An 18,097-nucleotide genomic window follows, 5' to 3' on the forward strand; every position below is an offset into this window, starting at 1 on the left:
CTGCCTCAGCCCCCAGCCCTCCTCCAGCAAGCCACCTCTCTCCAGGAAGTGGCAAAGAATGGGAAAGCCCTGGCTGGTTAGAAAATGTCTAAATGACTAGGCTGGACTTGTCCCACCCCGGGGCACCTGCACTGCTTGCCTGGGGGGTTGGAAATCAGAACCCACTGCATACACCCTGAGTTAGAATGACTCACCCAGGCGCCAGACAGGCTTCTGACCAAGTCCTCAGATGTCCCTGGCTAATGCTGTGACTGTGCTCTGGCTTAGTCCCAGCCTGTCACCTGTGGGATGCCTCTGTGGATGAGGAAACATGGGAGGTAACCCCCCAGGTTCTTCCTGAACAACTCCATTATCTGCACGGTGGCGCCTGCTAGGTCAAACCCAGGAAGCTCAGGGCTGTGCCCCCACATCATCTACTACAGAGGACGAAGAACTCTGGAAGCAGGAAGGTTACACTGGGAACAGCTCAGCCGAAGTACTCCAGTCTCCTGACCTGTAGCTTCCCGGTGAGACTAGAGCCTTCTTCATGGGGACTTGGAACATGTCATAAGGACGCACAGTGCTCTCACTCCGCAGATCCTAGGTGCTCACACCAGTTCCTGCCCTTGGGGAACAACTCACGTTGCCAAGGCAACTAGCTGAGATAAATGTGGTCTGGGCAGGGCCAAGGGCTGTTGCTAGGACACCGGATTAGGCAGTTATTTGCCTTAGACTTGCCAGGCCAAGTCACCTGGTGGTAATTACCAACCCACCACCACTCTGCTCACCCAGAAGCCAGGCTACTTCCTGTCAGCAGCACCCAGGAGTTGAGTAAGAGACGGTGCTCAGTTGGTGGTAGGGAGCAGGGAGGAGGTTTGAAGAGACCCTCCTATGGGCAGCTTTGAGTGGAGCCTGGGGGGGAGTAGGACTGCAGAAACAGCACTTACTGGAACTGCGCCTGCTCCTGGAGAAGCCCAGAGAGGAAGTCTTTTGTGGCCCACAGCTCTCTGGTGGTCCGTCTTGAAGATAGCTCTTGTTTTTGGGTCCATCACATTGGTCAACCTGCACTAATTATGGCAGAAGCTGCTGCCCGCGCGTTATCACCTGAGCTACAAGAACTGCTCCTGCGTCTCGGCAGAACTCTGGTAGGAGCTGACCTGGGCACTTACTAATCCTGATGCTCATCCTCACAGTGCTGCTGGTTCCCTGCATCACACCTTCAGTGTGACCCTCAAAAGGTGCTAGCAGATTCTAACCACACTCAGGCGTCACTGGTTCCGCTCATAAGTTCAGTTCACAAACAAGCTCCTTTCTCCCCACCTGGAAAGTGAAGAAGTGTGGGTGGAAACGTTCTTCCCAGGCTGTCCTGGCTTTACCACCAGTGTCCCCACCCACTTCCATGCCTTTGTTTATCTGAGGCAACAAGTCTCCAACTACCTGTTCCCTGACCTCTTGCTGTCCCCTTAACTTACCATGAGAGTGATACTGTAACCAAACATCTCTTTTCTAGTTAAGAATAACAGTCATACTGATGTAAGCATAGCATTCATTGTAACAAGAAGGAAGATTGTTCTCAAAGCACCGTCTCCCAGAACAAACGACCCAGGGCATGTTGCAGCTTTCAGGAGAGCCGAAGCAGGTGTTATTTATTCACAGGGGGCAGTTGCAGTCCGACCCCTTGCTTCTAAAATGGTTCTGGGTGGCCATATTTCTGGGATGTTCTGGAGTCAGAAGACAAGGTGGTTCTTTTGGCCTGTGTTCTAATTAGTGTGGAATTGGCTCGGGCTTGAAGAGTATCTGTTAACAGGAAGATTAAGGGAAAGCAGTGCAGCTCTTATCAGCTGTTGTTAGCTAGTATCTTTATACCTGGGTATCAGTTTGAAATGTAAAGGGCCCTCTTTTCAAGCAGAAATGGGACCTCTAATGCAATAAGCTCTGGGTAGTGGTTACGAATCAGAAACGGGTTGCGAACCGCAAGGTCAGTAGTTCGAAACTACCAGCTGCTCCGCGGGAGAAAGATGAGGCATTCTGCTCCCGTAAAGATTCACAGCTTCGGAAACCCTGTGCAGGGTCACTATGAGTGGGAACTGACTCCACGGCACACAACAACAACAATTGCCAGAATGGGCTTGTTTTTGTGTGTAATTTTCATACATGGCTTAACTCATGGTGCCCTTAGATATGGGTAGGACCCCAAGTGGCAACTGCTGGTGTGTCTTTCAGAGAATGTTCTAGCCAGTGAGTACTGAAGAAACCCTAGATGAGTCAGAAATGGGGTGCAAAATGCTAGACTCCCAACCTCAACTCAAACCTCAGGTAGCAGGAGGCAAAGGGTACCTTCACCAAGGAGTTCACACCTGTGGCCAAAGAGCCTTGTGTTGGCCTCTGGTGCCATTAAAGGCGGTGGAGGTTGAAAGCAATGGATACCTTACGCAGATACACCTGAGAGATGGCGGCTAACATAGAAGCCCCTTTGGTAGCCACTTGACAGGAATTCTGGTGGGCTGGTTTATCTCAAGACCCCTTGAATCACACCAAACCCATGCAGAAACGGAACCTCCAGCTTCTCAGATATGGATACAATGTTTATAAGTCATGGATCCTAGGATTACTCAAAACTCAAAACTTACTCCCAGGTGAGGAAGGGACACACAGGTGCTGGACGCTAGTGGGAAGTGAGGGATGGAAGCAGGAAGGGTTGCTGCTGTAAGGATTCACCCCACTTCTCCCCTAGCCAGTCTCTGTTTCCAGCACAATCAAATCATTTCCCCAAGCTTTCTTTGGCTTTCCCTACCAGTACCCTCTGTTTCCCCAACCAGCTCAAAACTAAAATTAGAGGCGCCTTAAAATCTCAGTACCTTCCCCTGAGGGCAGGAGAGTGGAAGACCCCTTTACTAGAATCCCCAACTCTGAACTTTGCTCCCTGGGGGGACTCCAAGGTTCAATGCCCCAGCATTCGAGGATTGACATCACCGTGGAGGGTAGCCGTGCTGTAGGTGCCAGCAGTCCCCGGTGTTTCAGACCTGCAGTCACGGGAACACATGCTGTGCGTAGCTATGAACGCTGTACCCCCAAACTTCAAGTCAAAGGGGAGAGACACTGGGAACCAAGACAGGCCCCAACCTGCAAAGACACTATTCTCCCCTTCCTCAAGGTCAGAGGAAGCGCCTGGAGTTCCTGCATCCCAAGAACGAAAGCGCATGAACTCTTGTGTTTGAATGTAATTTCGGTGAACTCCAGGGAGAGGGCAGGCAACGCACCAAATCCACGCGAACCCAAATGCGCCCTCTGCCTCCGGCAGCTCCATATCTACCCTCGCGGGCGACGGCGCTCACCATGACGCTGCTGTCGCGCGTGTACAGGACGATCCGGTGCAGGCTCACGCGGGGCTCCAGCTTCTGCTAGCTCCGGGAGACATACGAGCGCGACAGGCCCACGCGGAGCACGTAGAAACGGGACGTAGGGCTTCCGCGGAGCTGCATGGGGCCAGGGCAGCGGCGAGCAGGTCTGCGGACCAGGACTCCAGTTGCCTGAGGCGCAAGTATTCTAGGCACGAAAATGACAAGAGGAAGGACGGAGATGATTGCGTCGGGAGCTTCAGAAAAAGACCAGCAGAAGTGGGGTTGAGGTGGCAGTCCTAGGGAAGGAAACTAATTAGGGTGACCCTGCCCTCGCCCCCCGCAGGGCATGGCTGTGTCCTGTGACCTGCAGCTACCTTTTGGGTCCCTACCATTAGTGTTAAGTGCTGTGGAATCTGACCCTGTATAGGAGTTTCCAAAAAGCGGCTGGTGAGTTTGAACCACCAACCTTACAGTCGAGTACTTATCCTATAGCACCCGGGAAATCTTCAAGGTACCCGATACACGTTGGATTCTTTTAAGGGAGTTAAGTACTAGAACTGTCTCCACTTCCTACAAATCTCAGGGCTTTCTCAGCTGAAAGTTTCCTCGGTTTCCTTTCAGCGTTCATGCATCACTAGAATGCCTTAGGGCCTCCCGGTACACGCTCCTCCTTCCCCCCACCCTGCCAGTATGTACGGATGTGTGCACACACCCCCCATCGTTGTGCCTTTGCTGTGTTTCCTGGGAGCCAAATAACTACCAGCCGCTCCCCCTCAGACAAAGATAGCCCCACATCACCCCAGGGCTGAACTTCTGGGCCTGGGAGAAATCTTGTTAAGTGCTGTCTCAAGTCGGTTCCGAATAATATAGGTTTCCCAAGGTGAGGCTGGTGGGTTTCCGGTTGCCCACGTTGTGGTTAGCAGTCCAGCGTTAACACCAGCACTCCATTTTACCTTTTGTGCCCCCCTAAAAAGTAATTTACCACCCCCCCTTAACTCAGTAGTTTGCCTCTCCCAGCACCAGCCCCATGTTCACCCAATCCTCCCTTCCCCCCAATGGGCAGAACACATGGTGCGTCCTATGCTCTCAACCTGGAGGTCTGCACCATGGACCTTCCCACCTAGTCCTGGTGTGGCGCTGTAGATCAGCACTGGAATGCCAAACATGAGGTCAATAGTTCAAACCTACCAGCTGTTCCTCACAAACCCTATACAAGGTCGTTATGAGTTAACCACAAAGTGCGCACAGCTGGAAAGGATTTAGGCCTCTGGAGTGGCCTGGCCCACTATACTCACGATAGGGGATGGTCAATGAGTAACCAGGATTTGGGGCACTATGCCCCATCCCTGCCTCCATGCCCCACTTGGCCACCAGACACAGTGAGTCCCTTTGCAAACCAACAATGCTTTATTGTCAACAGTCTTTGGGGCCAGTGGCTACGGGGAATCAGTGTCTGGGGTCCGTGGAATAGATGGGTGAGGACAGGGAGAAAAGCTGGGGTTTGGAGGGCCAGTGGGGGGGGCTGGCTCAGTAGGGCTCGGGAGAGGTGTCGATGATCTGGGCCTCTGCCTCATTTGCATGAGGCCGGTGAGGGCATTCAGCTCAGACCCTCTGACCCAGGTGCTGGTGTAGCCTGGGGGCCGGGTGGGGGCAACCCAGGAGGACATGATAGGAGGCGGGCTGTGCAACCGCATGGGGCCCATCATCTGAGGAGAAAAGAGGGGGCCATGTCTTCACCCTGGCCTGGCTCCAAAGCTGGGGTGAGGCCAGGGCAGGAAGAACGCTCACCTGCTGCGGGGTGTTGGCCACAGACATAGGAACACGCTGCTGTCCATAGGGAAGCAGAGGGTCTGAAAAAAAGAGATCTTCGCGGCCCAGCACCGGGAAGCCTGGGGAGGGAGCCATGGAGCACTCAAGGCCAGGCTGGGGGAGGGCGCTGCACTGCGAGGGACCCGGGGAGGCAGGCACCTGCTGTGTGATCTGATGTCCTGCTGGGGGGCCCAGGGGACTGTGACCCCTGTGGGCGGCTGCTTCATACAGCGGCATGAATGAGGGATGGCTCAAGGTACGGTTAGAGAAGGAACCAACGCCAACCTGTGGAAGGCGGAAGAGATGGTTGGCGCTTACCTCTTCTCACCGTGCCCCTGTCCCGCCCCTGGGCCGGAGTCACACAGCATCAACTTGCCATCTGCCAGGATCTTGTTTCAGGCTGGTAGCTGGGGTCCCAGGGTGCTGGTGGGGCCGGCTGGGGCGCTTCTGGGGCACTGGAAGCTGGTGCGGGGTGGGGTGGGGATGACATAACAGGATCAGGAGGCGATGAGTGTCTGGATGGAGGGCACTGTAAGGGTAGGCCCTGTGCCTACCTGAGGCTTCTGGACGCTGCTCGGCTGCCGGGTCTGGGGAGCTGTGGGGTTGCAGCCGCCTCCGCTTCCTCAGCTTCCTCAGCTTCTTCCGTGCCTGAGCCTCAGCTATACACAGGGCCTGGTACTGAGGGCTGGGGTGGGGTACAGAGAGGCTCCAGCCCCGCTGGCCCCGCTGGCCCCGCTCCGAGGCGGCCGATGTCCTTGGGTCCAGTGACAGGGCCAGTGGCGGCCTAGTTTGAGGGTGACTGTTCCCACCCCCAACAAATGCCCTCAGTGCACTTCTGGGTCGGCCGAGTGACTGCAGGGTGCTGCGTCCTCACCTGTGCGGCGGGGGCGAGTCTGGCTCCTCTAGGGTCTCCTCCCCAGAGCTCCAGGACTCGGTGGGATCACTGCCCCTGCTGGGGCTGCCTTCCTCTGGTGCCTCTTCCTCTCCCGAGTCCCAGTGCGAAGGGCACCAGGGCAACATGGCGCGTCTGCTGGGGGGTGGGGGGGTGGAGTGCAGGCAACACCGTCCCTCCCTCTGCCCTACCGGCCTGCAGCCCTCCCTCAGCGTCCGGGCATGGCTTTAAAGCCCAAAGGCGCCTGCCCACCTCAAAAGGCCTCGCGTTGACGCCGGTGCATGGCGTGCTTCCGGACCACGTGGCCGCACCCAGGCTGCGGCGGCGCCCCCTGGCGGCGGGGGCGGCGCGGGGCCAGCTGCGCGATAGAGCCCACTACGGGCCACAGCTGTGGCAGCCCACTTCTGACGATACTTTACCCTCTTCTCAGACACACACACACCTGGGGCTCAACCAAGAGGTCTTCCGGCTTCTTTTATTGCTCTTGACACAGACACAACATCCAGTGCCCGGTCCAGACCCTCAGCCACACCCAGACGGAGCAAGGTTCCTTCCTCCTGGCTTGGCCAGCAGTGCTCCCAACCCCGCAGGCCCACGGGATGCTCAGGGAGCCCTGCCAGGCGCTAGCGCCATAGTCCTTAGGGGTCTGGGCAGTGCCCAGGCCGCTGTCCATCTTCTGTTCCTGGGGCCCTGTGCCCCCATCTCAACCCCTAAGGCCGTTCCAGCAGTGCATGGACCACAGCAGCGATGTAGGGGAGACCCCTTCCTGGGGCCCCCTCCTCGTCCAGGATGTGATGGGACTGGCACAGGGACTCCTGGGGGGAGGGGCCTAGATGAAGTCATCTTTTGTCCTCTTCCCACTCTGCCTCCCTACCCCTAACAGAGGACAAGGTATCAGAGATCAAAGTCCCTATGGGAGCCTGAGCAGAGCTTCCTGTGGGGACAGTCCTTCAGGGGCCAGGGACACCCTGAGTACACACTGTGGGCTCACAGCTTGGGGACACGAGAAGCAAGGAAGCTGCCAGCAGGTAACAGCAGAGATGACACAGGGGCCAGGGCCTAGCAGGAGGAGGCTTGTCCTCTGCAGAGGCACATGCTGGAGCAGGGAGGAAGGCACACAGAGCCCAGGGGCCCCAGCCAGGGCTGGGCCTGACCACAGCAGGAGCAGATGAACGAACACACACACACACACATATACACACGGTATGGTCTGTACAGTTTATACACACAGACAGGGACCCACCCAGGCCCCTGCATCCCTACAAATATAAAGTTCTCTCTACAAAATATAGATAATTTAGCCCCCATCACAATGGGGAGGGGCAGGGGAAAGATTCAGGCACTGCCACCCCTGTGGGGGGATGGGAAAGGAGCAGAGAAAGGGAGAGCACGAAGGCACTATCAGAAGTAGCAGGGTAAGGGCACAGAGAGGGGCTACAGAAGAGCAGCCAGAGGCTGGGGTCCCAGGGTCTGGGGGCTCGAGTAGAGCCTCTGAGGTCAGTGTTTGTGAAGGGTGGGTGTACTAGTGTCTTTGGTGGGGACTGAAGGCACCACTGGTGGGGGAGGAGGGTCGCGAGGGAGTCTTATAAATAGATAGAAATGGGTGGGGAGGGGGGGGTGACTTCAGGCCCTAGAGGCCCAGGAGCCGAGTGTAGGTGACATAGAGTAACAGCACGAAGGCCACGTAGAAGAGAACGAAGCCGCCCAGACCAGAAGGGGGCCAGAGTGGCGGGGGCACCCTGCCCCCCACCCGCTGCACGGCCTCCAGTGTGGTCCGCAGCCCCTGGGCGGTGCCCTGGAGGAGGTCCGAGGGCGAGCACAGGTCAGCCTGGGAGGGGAGAGTAAGACAGATGGACAATGACAAAAGACAGATGTGAGCCACAGCAGTAAGACAATCCCCCCTCCCTGCCCTCACATGCCGGGGCCTGAGCCAAGTCCACATGCAGACATGCAGGGAAGGGATGTGCAGGACAGGGCATGCTGGGGTGCTTTCTTCCAGGGAGCAGATCCCCCTGTGAATGGAGCCCACCACCCATGCCATGCCATGCTCAGATGAGCCCTGGAGGTCGCCACTCCTTAGAGTGGAGACCAGTCCCAGGTTCCAGAGAACACATCCTCCATACCTCGGGCACCCCCATTTTCCGACAGGCTTCTAAAAAACTTTCCACGTTCTTCCGAGACTTGAGGGCACTGAGTTTTGGCTGGGGGTGGATAGGAAAAGAAGCTGAGAAAAAGGTGAGGGAGATGACAACGGAGATAGACCCCTGTCCCTTCCCCTACTTCTTCCCTTGGGCTCCAACTGACCACAGCAGGCGAGGGCACATGAATGAAGGGCACAGAGCGGGGCCGGAGCTGGTTGGCCAGCTGACAGAGAATGACCCCGTTGGCCAGAGCTTCCGCCAAGTCCTCAGGCAGGGGCCGCTGCAGCTGTGACTCAAGAACCTAGGAGGCAGGGGGAGGGAAGGCCAAAGTCAGCATATTGCCCCTGTCTTTCCTTAGGAGACACACTTGATGATGTTGATGTGAAGTGCCGTCGAGTCAGCTCTGACCCATAGTGACCCTGTATAGATAGGGTTTCCAAGGAGCAGCTGATGAGCGTGAACCACCGACCCTGTGGTTCAAGCTGACTTCAGTGCTGAGCCTGTCCCTGCCCACACTGCCCATGCCCAACACACTCCCTGACCTGGCGCAGCTGAGCCATCAGTTCCTTCTCATCCAGAACCTGGAGGGGCCGCCGAGATCTCGAGAGGGAGTCTGGTGAAGAAGGGCCTAGGGAAAACCAGGGCACGTGGCAGTCTCTCACCATTCAGCACTGGCTTCAGAGCTGGAATCCTAGTGTACGGGCGCCTGCCACTCCGCTGGTGGGACATTCAACACAAACCACAAAAGGACAACACAGAGCTCCCAAGCCCATGGGTGCAACACAAGCTTAGGGGCGACTACTGGGACATCCCTGGCTGTGGGGTGAGGAGAGACCCACCTGAGCTGCCCTGAGTGGACGAGCGGAAGAGGAAGCTGTTCGGTCTCTGAATGGAGCCCAGTGGCTGGGGAGCAGGCGCTGTGGCTGAGGCCGGAGCCAGGGGACAGCAGCAGGTGAGCGAGATATCCCTTCACTGTCCCACTCCTCCCACAGGCCACCAGGTCCCAACCACTCCCTCACTTCCATGGTTCCGCCCCATCCTTTAGCCAAAGTCCCCATCCCACCTGGTCCAGCTCTAGGAAGAGTCTCCTGGGAGATGGGGGTGGAGACAGGAGCTCCCTGCCCCCCTGTGGCACCCACTTGGGCAGCAATGCTATGGAAGGGCAGAAAAGGAATGAGAGGGACTGCTGGAGCAGAAGGTGTGTAGGGAGGACTTCAGGAGGGGCTCTGGGAGTCCACATACTTGGAGGTGGCCTGAGTGGGCGGGGCAGCAGCACCTCCCCCAGCAACCCGGATCCCCAGCTTCAGAAAACTAGGAAGAGAATAAGGAAACCAGGAGTCGGCAGTGCCTAGGTAAGGGCCCACCTAGCGTGGGGCAGAGACCCTGCAGTAACTCCCTGCCCCTGTCCCTGCGCCACACCTGTCCTTCCTGGGGCTCCCCAACAGTGCACTCTGCTGCTGTTGCTGACGCCGCTCACGCTCCTGCCATAGCTGCAAAGTGTCTGGACGTCGCCGTTCCTCCCCCGCTGGCTCCTCCCGTCTGAGGGCCAAAGACAGGCCCAGAGGTCAACCAGATGGAGGTCAAGGGCAAAGAGAGGAGGTCCAGCAGGAGGTTGGGAGCAAAGGAAGGATGTGGCTTGGGGGTACCTGCTGCTTGGTGCCCTCTCCCCATCTCCTGCTGCAGGGCTTAATTCTGGAGGCCGCTGCTCCTGGACAAAAAGGAGTGGAGAGCTTAAGGGAATGACTGCACCCCAGGCTCCCACTGTGCCCCTCACACAGCCTGGACCCTCACCTCTGCAGCCCCTGGGTCTTCCTCCTCCCCAGGCACATGGCTGTCAATGAAGTCGATCTGCTCAGGGTCTCCATCGGCTAGAGGGGCCAGGGGCACATGAGCAAGCAGATGGGGCCTCTGGCCCTCACTCATCTCCTTGGCTTCCTGGCCCGTGACTCCACTACTCACCGATGCCATCCTCCCTCCGTTCCCGGGGTCCCCGAGGCTCCCGGGCCAGCTCTGAGATCCGAAATGACAACTCCGAAAATTCATCTGTTGACTGTAAAGGCAAAGATGCAGAAGTAGAAGACAGACTCCCTCTGCTGTGCAGGGACCACAGGGCCTCAAGGCCTATGAGTGACTGCAGGGACTAGCCCCTTCCATGGAATGCCTGAGAGGGAAGGAAGAGAACAGCCCCCACCACCATCACTCACTCTAGGTAGAGGGTTCCAGGCTCAGAATGGCTCTCTTGGGGCCACGACCCCCCAAGCCCTCCCCAGGAGAAGGCTTTACCTCATTCCCAGACCACCGCTTGCTGCCGCTATCAACACTGTGGAAGCCTGAGTCCAGTCCCCCATTGTACCGACGTCCCGGAAATAAATCCTCAGCTGGGCTGGGAGTCAGGCAGGAAGATCTGGTCAGTCCTATACTGAACTACAACTACCCGACCCCTGCCCCGTGTTCCCACGGAAAACCAGCAAGGAGCATTAGTGGGTGGTCTAGGGGCTTCCTTTCTTCCCACCTGGGACTTACCAGGGGCTGAAACTTGGGGGGCGAGACGGGGCCAGGTCCCCCAGTGCAGACCCCCCGCGCCGCCCAGTCTCTGTTGACAAGTACTTGAAGATGTGCAGTTTCCCTTTCAAGCAGATCTGGGTTTGAGGAGGTACATGTGAAGGAGGAGTGAGGTGGGGAGAGGGGTCCGTCCAGCCCATCTCTGTCCCCAAGGTCCACCCCAGCCTACCCCTCACCTGGGCAGGGGGGCTCTGCAGGGGGTTGCTGTCCAACAGAATGACCTGCAGGTGCCTGAGGTGGCAGAAGGAGACTGGGATTCGGGACACACGGTTACAGGAGAAATCCAGGCGGACAAGAGGAAGGGCCCCCAGCTCTGGGGGAGTCGGTGAGGGAAGAGTCAGGAGGGCGCCCAAGCCTGGTCAATCACACTACTCCTGGCTCATCTGGGTCCAGCACAGCCTATTCCCCGACTGGCTCAACTCATTTCCAGCAACCACCACCCTGATCCTCTGCCTCATCAAATCTGGTCCTCCTTCCAAGCCATAACTCCCCAGCCGCCCAGCAGACCATCCCAGGTCCTCCCCCGCACTCCCTGTTCCCTCACCTGCCCACTCCACGCTTCAACTGATCGTCACAAGGCAATAACCAAACGGTGACATCCCCTTGCTAAATACCTTCAATGACTTGCCGACTGGGCTGCTGAGGCTGAACGCCCTGCACAAATGCACCCAGTCAGGGGCACTGAACACCTTCTGCCCTTTACTAGCCAAGCCCACACCCTGGGTGGAGGAGCTCCTTATTCCAATTCTCAAAAAGACACAGTTGGAGGATCAGTGGGGGCCTAGACATAGAACAAAAGCACGCACGGCCACAGCCTTCATGACTTGCTTAGACCCCCTTCCACCTCACTCCCCACCACTCTGCCGTGCAATGAACTCTTTAATGTCTCTTCTAGCCATAGTCTTTGTAAACTCACACCAAATGACTTTTTCTTGATGGGTCTAGGTAAGACACAGTGGGGAGGAGAGGAGGTGATGCTGGTGTGTGATATGATTCAGTTGTGAATGATTGTTAACAGGGGTAACTGTGATGGTAAAAACTTGGAACTCTAACGATGGTATAAAATGAGCCATCTCAGAAACAGGAGGGGGCGTTGCACTGCCACCAAGGAAGAAGAGCTGGACGTGAAGTGCATCCTCTGCAGCCCCAGATCCCTGAGCACTGGACCTCGAGGACCCAGGAACAAACAGCTGTGACCCACAGGAGTGGCACAATCAAGAGCCAGAGCTCCAGATGGAGTGGTGGGCTTCCCAGCCCATGGAGCAAATACAGCTGAGTGACTTTGGGCAAGAGGTTTACTACAGAGTAGGGTATTTAATTGGAGGAGCTAGGTGTGCAGATCCAGAGAACTAGAGCTAAGAACCTTTAGATTGAAGCTTATGGCTGAGTCATGTGCCCTGTGGGCATTGATCAGCAGTTCTAAAAGAGCTTTGGGGCATCACAGGAGCAGGGCAGAGGCCAGGCCAAGTTGCTGAGGGCCAGAGAGAGGCCTGCCTGTGAGCACGGCTGAGGAGAAGCTGTCCTGACCAGAAGAATGGTGCCCTGAGCATTTTTTGCCCCTGCATTGTAACCTGTTAACTTCCCTAAGAAAGCCCCTAACTCTGAGTCTGGTGTCTGAGTTCTGTGTGGTCACTGAGATGAGTTATGGAACCCTGAGGAGAAATAGAGGGTGCTGTGGGACAGATGTTTGCTATCACTGTTTTATCCTCTAGTGGTACTGTGGAATAACGCACTGGTCTGCAAGGTCGGTTTGAACTGATAGTTCAAATTCACCAGCTGACGCCCTTCGGAAAACTTTCTCAAGACTGCTTTGAGTGGGAACCGACTTGATGGCACTTAACAACAGCAACCCATCAGACACCTGTCCAGGTCCTCAGCTTCGGGACCTTTCCTTGTGCTGTCTGCTCAGCAGGGGGAACTTTCATTTTCACATCCACACACCTCTCAAGGGAAGGGAAGTCTCAAGCATCACCTTCTCTAGGGATCTTTCCAGACCCCTCAAGGTGGAATTCAGTACTCTTCCCTCTGTGTCCCCAGGGCATTCTGCTAGGTTCGCTTTGATGGCCCAGCGTCCTGAGCAAATGTTTACTTGTATCCCTAGTGACTTGGAAGGAGGGGGGCAAGCACAGAAAGTGAGAGTACGGGGCCCAGAGAAAATGGATGACCGCTTGATTCCCGACTGTTGTTCTTAACAATAAAGTTCACATGCTCCAGCACAGAAGGTCCCTCCTGGCTTGCCTTTCTAACCACCTCTATTTGAAACCATTATTTCCTTGAGAGGATGCAGGTGGATGAAAAATTCTCAAAGGTCAACTCCTGTGCTTCCCAGGCAGAGCTGAGTGCTGCCCAGCGCTGGCCCCGGGGGCTCCTTAAGCCTCACACTGGCACACCCCTCCCTGTTCTAGGAATGCCTGTCTGTCTGTCTTCCCTGTTAAGCCATTCGATCTCTAAGAGTTGGCCCCAGCTCTTAGACACATCTCCCACATCTGTCTGGTCTGTACCTAAGAAAACAAGAAACACTACCTCTCCCTCTTTCCCCTCAGTTTTTCCCCCCAAACATGCTGGCTGGCTGAAGGAAAGGTGTGTCTGCTTAGGAACAGAGGCTATCATACATCACAATCGGCTCCTTAAAACAGTGGACAGTGGGGTTCCAGTGAGGCTCCAAGGACTCAGGCTCTCTGGGGAGGACGTCTGGTCACGTCACTCTGAAGACCAGAGAGGTGACCCTTCTGACCTTGAGATTCTAGTGGCGCAGATGCACTCAGCTCCTTTGCTCTCTGGACCCATTTCCCCACATTTAGCAAAGTAGAGTTCTAACCCTTGCCAAGCTCAGAGGTCTGCTAGTTAAAATCAAAGCACTGCCGATCCCTGGATTGACCCCTGTCCAAAGCAGACAGACATGCAGGCATGCACACTGCCCTCCTCCTGCTCACTTTCCTCACCATCAGGCAAGATGCTAAGCTGGTTCCTCCGAACATTGAGATCCCGAAGGGAAGGCAGGCTACACAGCTCTGGAGGGAGAGACTGCAACTCATTGCTGCTCACATCCTGAAATTAGGGAAGGCCACCTAAGGCCAGGAACAACCGAACTTGCCCTCCCGTCTAGGGCCCTCTGCCTTCTCCCCACCCTCACCCCCAAATGTCCCTAGTGCCTGGCTCGTCTTCTCGCATTCGTTCCCTATTCTCACAAGCTGCCGTAGGCTTCCCAAGGCCCCGATGTCAGGAGGCAGGGCTCCTAGCTTGTTGTTGCTGATAATAAGCACCCGCAGGGGCAGCTGGCAGATGTAGGGTGGCAGCGATGACAACTGGTTTCGGCTGTGGAAGAGAGGAAGGCAGGGAGTTCAATCCCCTGGCAAAGGGGCCTAGCACTGCCCTCCTCCTTGGAGTTCTCCCCACCCTCTCTGGCCCTGCCCTCTCTACCTGAGGTTGAGGTAGCTGAGGGCAGTGAGATTCCCCAAGGCTGGGTTCAGGCATCTCAGGCAATTGTGATAGAGGCTCAGGCCCTCCAGGGACACCAGCTGGCATGCTGCTTCCGGGACCTCGGGAAACCGGTTGCGGGACAGGTCTAGGAACAAGTGCCAGGGGAGGGCTGTGGAAAGGCCCCGTCCTGGATAGCAGGGCCCATGACTCCCCCATCCAGAGCCAGTAGCTCAGCACCCCATGCCTCAGCAGACCTAAGGAACCAAGCTTTAGACCTAGGCATCCTGGGGAGACATGCTGAGAAAGGCACAGGGTCACGGGGCTGGAGCCCGGACCTGGGGCCCACCGTGAACACCATGTACCAATCACACGAAAGGCTCTCCTGGAAGGGGACTCCTACATGATAGCTGCTCTTCTGAAGTGCTACAAGGAGTGGAAGACAAAAGGGACAAGAGGGCTGGTACTCCAGAGAAACGAGCAAGGTGATGGTCTGGGAGGTTCTTGATGAGAATACAGAAAACCCCAAAGGATATCACAGGGAAAGCCCTTCCATCCCTCCCAAGGGCTCTCCCTTTTCAACAAGGTTAGCTGGCCCTGAGGAGGAAGCCAAGAGTCACTATATCCTGCCTGGTTCTAGAGCTTAAGGCCCTTCAATACTGGACAACAGTCTTCCACCAACTCCTACAATCAGTAATCCAGGGTCAACGGGGCTATGATTCCTTGGCCAGGATCAGAGGGTCAGCAAAATCTAGGAAGGCCCTCAACGAGGTAGACAGACAGTGGCTGCAACCATGAGTTCCAACCTAACAAGTCCCTGTAAGTCAGAACCGACTCGACAGCACCTATCAGTAACAAAGGCCTGGGAGGGAAAGAACGAGCAGCCATACTGTAAGCGAGCAGCCATACTGTAAGCGGCAGCCTGGAGTCCTCAGGCCCATCCCATCTGAGTGTGCACCCCACTGGCAACCTCTCTCCCACCTTCTTCCAGGCACGCTGACCCCTCACCACCTCTCTTACAACCGCAGATTTATGAGTCAGCTCTTTGCCGGCATCTTGGGCATGGGTGAGGCATAGAGAGGGTGGAGGAGGCTAGAATTCATTATTATCCTGTGGACTCCAATGCAAGGAGCTAGGCTTTAGGCTTCCTTCCAGCCTGGAGACCATAACTGCTTAGACCTCCAGAAGTCTATGTTGGGCAGGGTCTAGGCTCTGCTGGGGGAAAGTCCCACCCAACAGAACTTGGGTGAGCTCCTTAGAGGGTACTCCCCAGGGACGGGTAAATAACAGCTGAGGAGACAGAGAGCTGGGGTATGTCCCTCAAGGAAACGAGTCTTGTGACAGGAAATGAAGTAGAAACAGTTTGTCAAGTTCTGTCTTTGATGGGTCCTTGTGTTTACCAGGGAGGATGAAAACGTGGTATCCCAAGAAGCATCTCTCTCCCTTTCTGCCCCAACTCTGGTATACACACTGAGAAGACCTGTCACGGGAGAAGACACTTCCAGAGAGGTGGGTGGGCTGCATCTGGTCCTCTCACCCTCAGCCTCCAACTGCCTGCCTCTGTGGGTCCGCAAATGGGTTCGTGTATGCATGTGGGTGAAGGCAGTGGGAAGGAAGTCATGAGGGTGAGTGGGTGTCAGGGGTCCAAAGCTAGGAGCAGAACGGAGCCCAGGCTGGAGGAGGCCAGGCACAGGATGTGGTGAGAGAGAATGAGCTCCACTTCTCCTTTGCTGGGGAGGCCCCTCCCCCCACCATCCAACTCTGAGTCCAAGGGAGAGCAAGGACCTGAGCTACAAGAAGCCAGGCCAGGGTTTGAAAACAGCTGGGGAAGCAGGAGGAGAGAGTTCAACATGATCCTAAAAGTAGAACAGGAGAGCTTTTCATCTGGACTGGGGGACAAGGGAGTGTGGAGGGCAAGGTATGGACAACGCTGTGTTTTCGTCACTTCTCCTTTTCACCCCAAGCTATAAGCACCCTGTTGGGACAGAGGGGACAGAAGAGAGAGTTCTGGACAAGATGGACCCCACTGGGGCCTAGAACCTGGGCTCAGAGAGGATGGAGGAGGCTTCCTGTGTGGAGAATAGCACAGGGAAAGACTTTCCCGCTTCGCCACCCAAGCTCAAAGGAGAATTGGCTGCACCCAGAGCCGGAATGCTGGGGGAGGAGCTGGGAGGGGCTGGGGAGTTCTCGGTAGCTTTCCCCAGGAGTCCACTCCCAGAGACAGAGCCCTAAGGAAACAGAGGAACATTTGGTCTTTGTCAAAAAACAAGCCAGGAGGAGGAGACCGGAGGGCTAATGTCACACAGCTGCTGAGGCCTGTCTGGAGCAGCCGCCAGGGCCACAGGGCCACAGACATGGTCCTGGGGCTCTCCCATGCCCTGAACTCACTCCAGGCCTAGTGGGCAAGCGTGTTTACCTAGCGTCCCAAGCAAAGTGATGAAGGTCCACTGGCTCTCCCCAGAAGACTAAGCAAACAAAACCACCCCCTGCCTGCAAGCCCATTCCAAGTCCCAGTGACTCTGAGGATCAAGTCGAACTGCTCCTTAGGGTTACTGAGCCTGGCATCCTTCCGGAAGCCAAGTCTCATCTTTCTCCCTTGGGCGGCTGGTGGGTTGAACTGCTGACCTTACAATCAGCAGCCCAACACTAAATCAGAAGGAAAAGGAAAAGTGTGTCTGGATCCACAGCACCTCTGCAGGTGAGTGGGCACCTGCTTAGGGAGAAATGGCCCCCACTCTGAAGATGAGCGCAGAAGACCTCCTTCCAGCAGGGGCTGGGCTTGTGGAATGCAGTCCTCCTCCTCCTCCCTCTTCCCCGCAGCTGCCTCTGGAGCAGCTGGGGCAGACTGGGACTCACTGGTCACAGAAGCGCCCCTGCCCCCACCACCATCAGAGACTGTGACAGAGGCCTGCAGTGGGGGAGGGCGAGGATCATCCTGGGCTTCCTTCTGTCAGGCGCCAGGGTCCCTTATGAGGTCACAGGCCCGCAGTGACGTCACAAACGCAGGACGGAGGCAGAGCTTCGCAGGGAAGGGGATGAAGGGGATGAGGAAGAAGCGGTCCCATAGGAGAGTTGGGCGAGGTAGGCCTGGCTGCTTTCCCATAGGGTGCAGACCCGAGTCCGCGGGGACAGGGCACCCGGGGCTGCTTGGAGCTGGGTGGCACTGGGAAGACCGAGAAAGGAGTGACTGGAGGAGGTCACGGGGCTGCTTCACGGCACCGAGGGGAGGAGCCCATGCAAATGAGCCAAGCAGGTGAGAGGCGGGGCCCGCCTGCCGGGGCGCCGATATGCAAAAAGAAGCAGGGGTCTCCCACATGGTCTAGCCTCAGCGTCTGGGCGATCGGAGCCAATGAGCAGTTACTGCGCTGTCCAGGAGTTCTTAAAGTGGGGAGCGGGTGGTAGCAAGCTCGCGCAAATATTAGTCCAGATCCCCGACGGCCAGATGACGGGGCGGGCCACAGACGCCCGAGCTGGAGGCGGGGGCGGGGATATGCAAATGAGGGTCTGGCCCGGCTGGGGTCCGCGGAGCACTCACCAGCCTGGGTGATGTCTGACAGGTCGTAGCTGCGGGCCGCGCCCCGCGGAAACTGCTTCAAGCGCCGGTTCGATAGGTTCAGGGTCCCGGTGGCCACGGCCTCCTCTAGGGCCCGCTCTGCACTGCGGCTCCCAGGCAGTCCCGGAGACCCCGAAACAGAGGTCGTGGCCACCGATTCCTCACCCCCGGCGGCGAGTGTAGCTGCTACCACAGCCGCCATCCGCTCCGGGCGGCTTCCGCTGCCTAACTGACGGGACCTGCAGTCCCTCCCAGCCCCCTCCACCTCCTCAGAGCCGCCGTAGTCCCTTCGATGGGAAGGAAGCGACTCTGGGACCCAGCGGACCAATCGTGGGACCGAGACGCGTTAGAAGCGGCGAATCAGAACTCGCCGGGGGGAAGGGAGAGGGAGGGGGACTCCAGC

The 18,097-nt window shown here is 56.9% G+C and overlaps 2 protein-coding genes across 2 annotated transcripts; both read right to left on the reverse strand.

Moving 5' to 3' along the window:
• Positions 1-2,920: 2,920 nt before the first annotated feature.
• On the reverse strand, positions 2,921-6,149 carry LOC102838428 (cleavage and polyadenylation specificity factor subunit CG7185-like). Its single transcript, XM_006859816.1, has 7 exons — positions 6,004-6,149; positions 5,684-5,883; positions 5,506-5,591; positions 5,109-5,414; positions 4,937-5,026; positions 3,240-3,380; positions 2,921-3,055 (listed from the first exon to the last, which is right to left on the reverse strand). The coding sequence occupies exons 1-7, from the start codon at positions 6,147-6,149 to the stop codon at positions 2,921-2,923; spliced, it is 1,104 nt and encodes a 367-aa protein (XP_006859878.1).
• A 582-nt stretch (positions 6,150-6,731) lies between these two features.
• Positions 6,732-17,896, reverse strand: LRCH4 (leucine-rich repeats and calponin homology (CH) domain containing 4). Its single transcript, XM_006859634.1, is given in 18 exon segments — positions 6,732-6,836; positions 8,145-8,222; positions 8,326-8,463; positions 8,705-8,790; positions 9,002-9,085; positions 9,226-9,300; positions 9,376-9,473; positions 9,582-9,701; positions 9,809-9,870; positions 9,954-10,030; positions 10,122-10,212; positions 10,446-10,545; positions 10,686-10,801; positions 10,901-11,037; positions 13,667-13,772; positions 13,913-14,039; positions 14,145-14,289; positions 17,677-17,896. Coding segments are annotated over 18 exon segments (1,965 nt in total).
• Positions 17,897-18,097: the final 201 nt, after the last annotated feature.

The sequence above is a fragment of the Chrysochloris asiatica genome, unplaced genomic scaffold (genome assembly GCF_000296735.1).
Source record: "Chrysochloris asiatica unplaced genomic scaffold, ChrAsi1.0 scaffold00034, whole genome shotgun sequence".
In the NCBI taxonomy this organism is placed as follows: Eukaryota; Metazoa; Chordata; class Mammalia; order Afrosoricida; family Chrysochloridae; genus Chrysochloris; species Chrysochloris asiatica.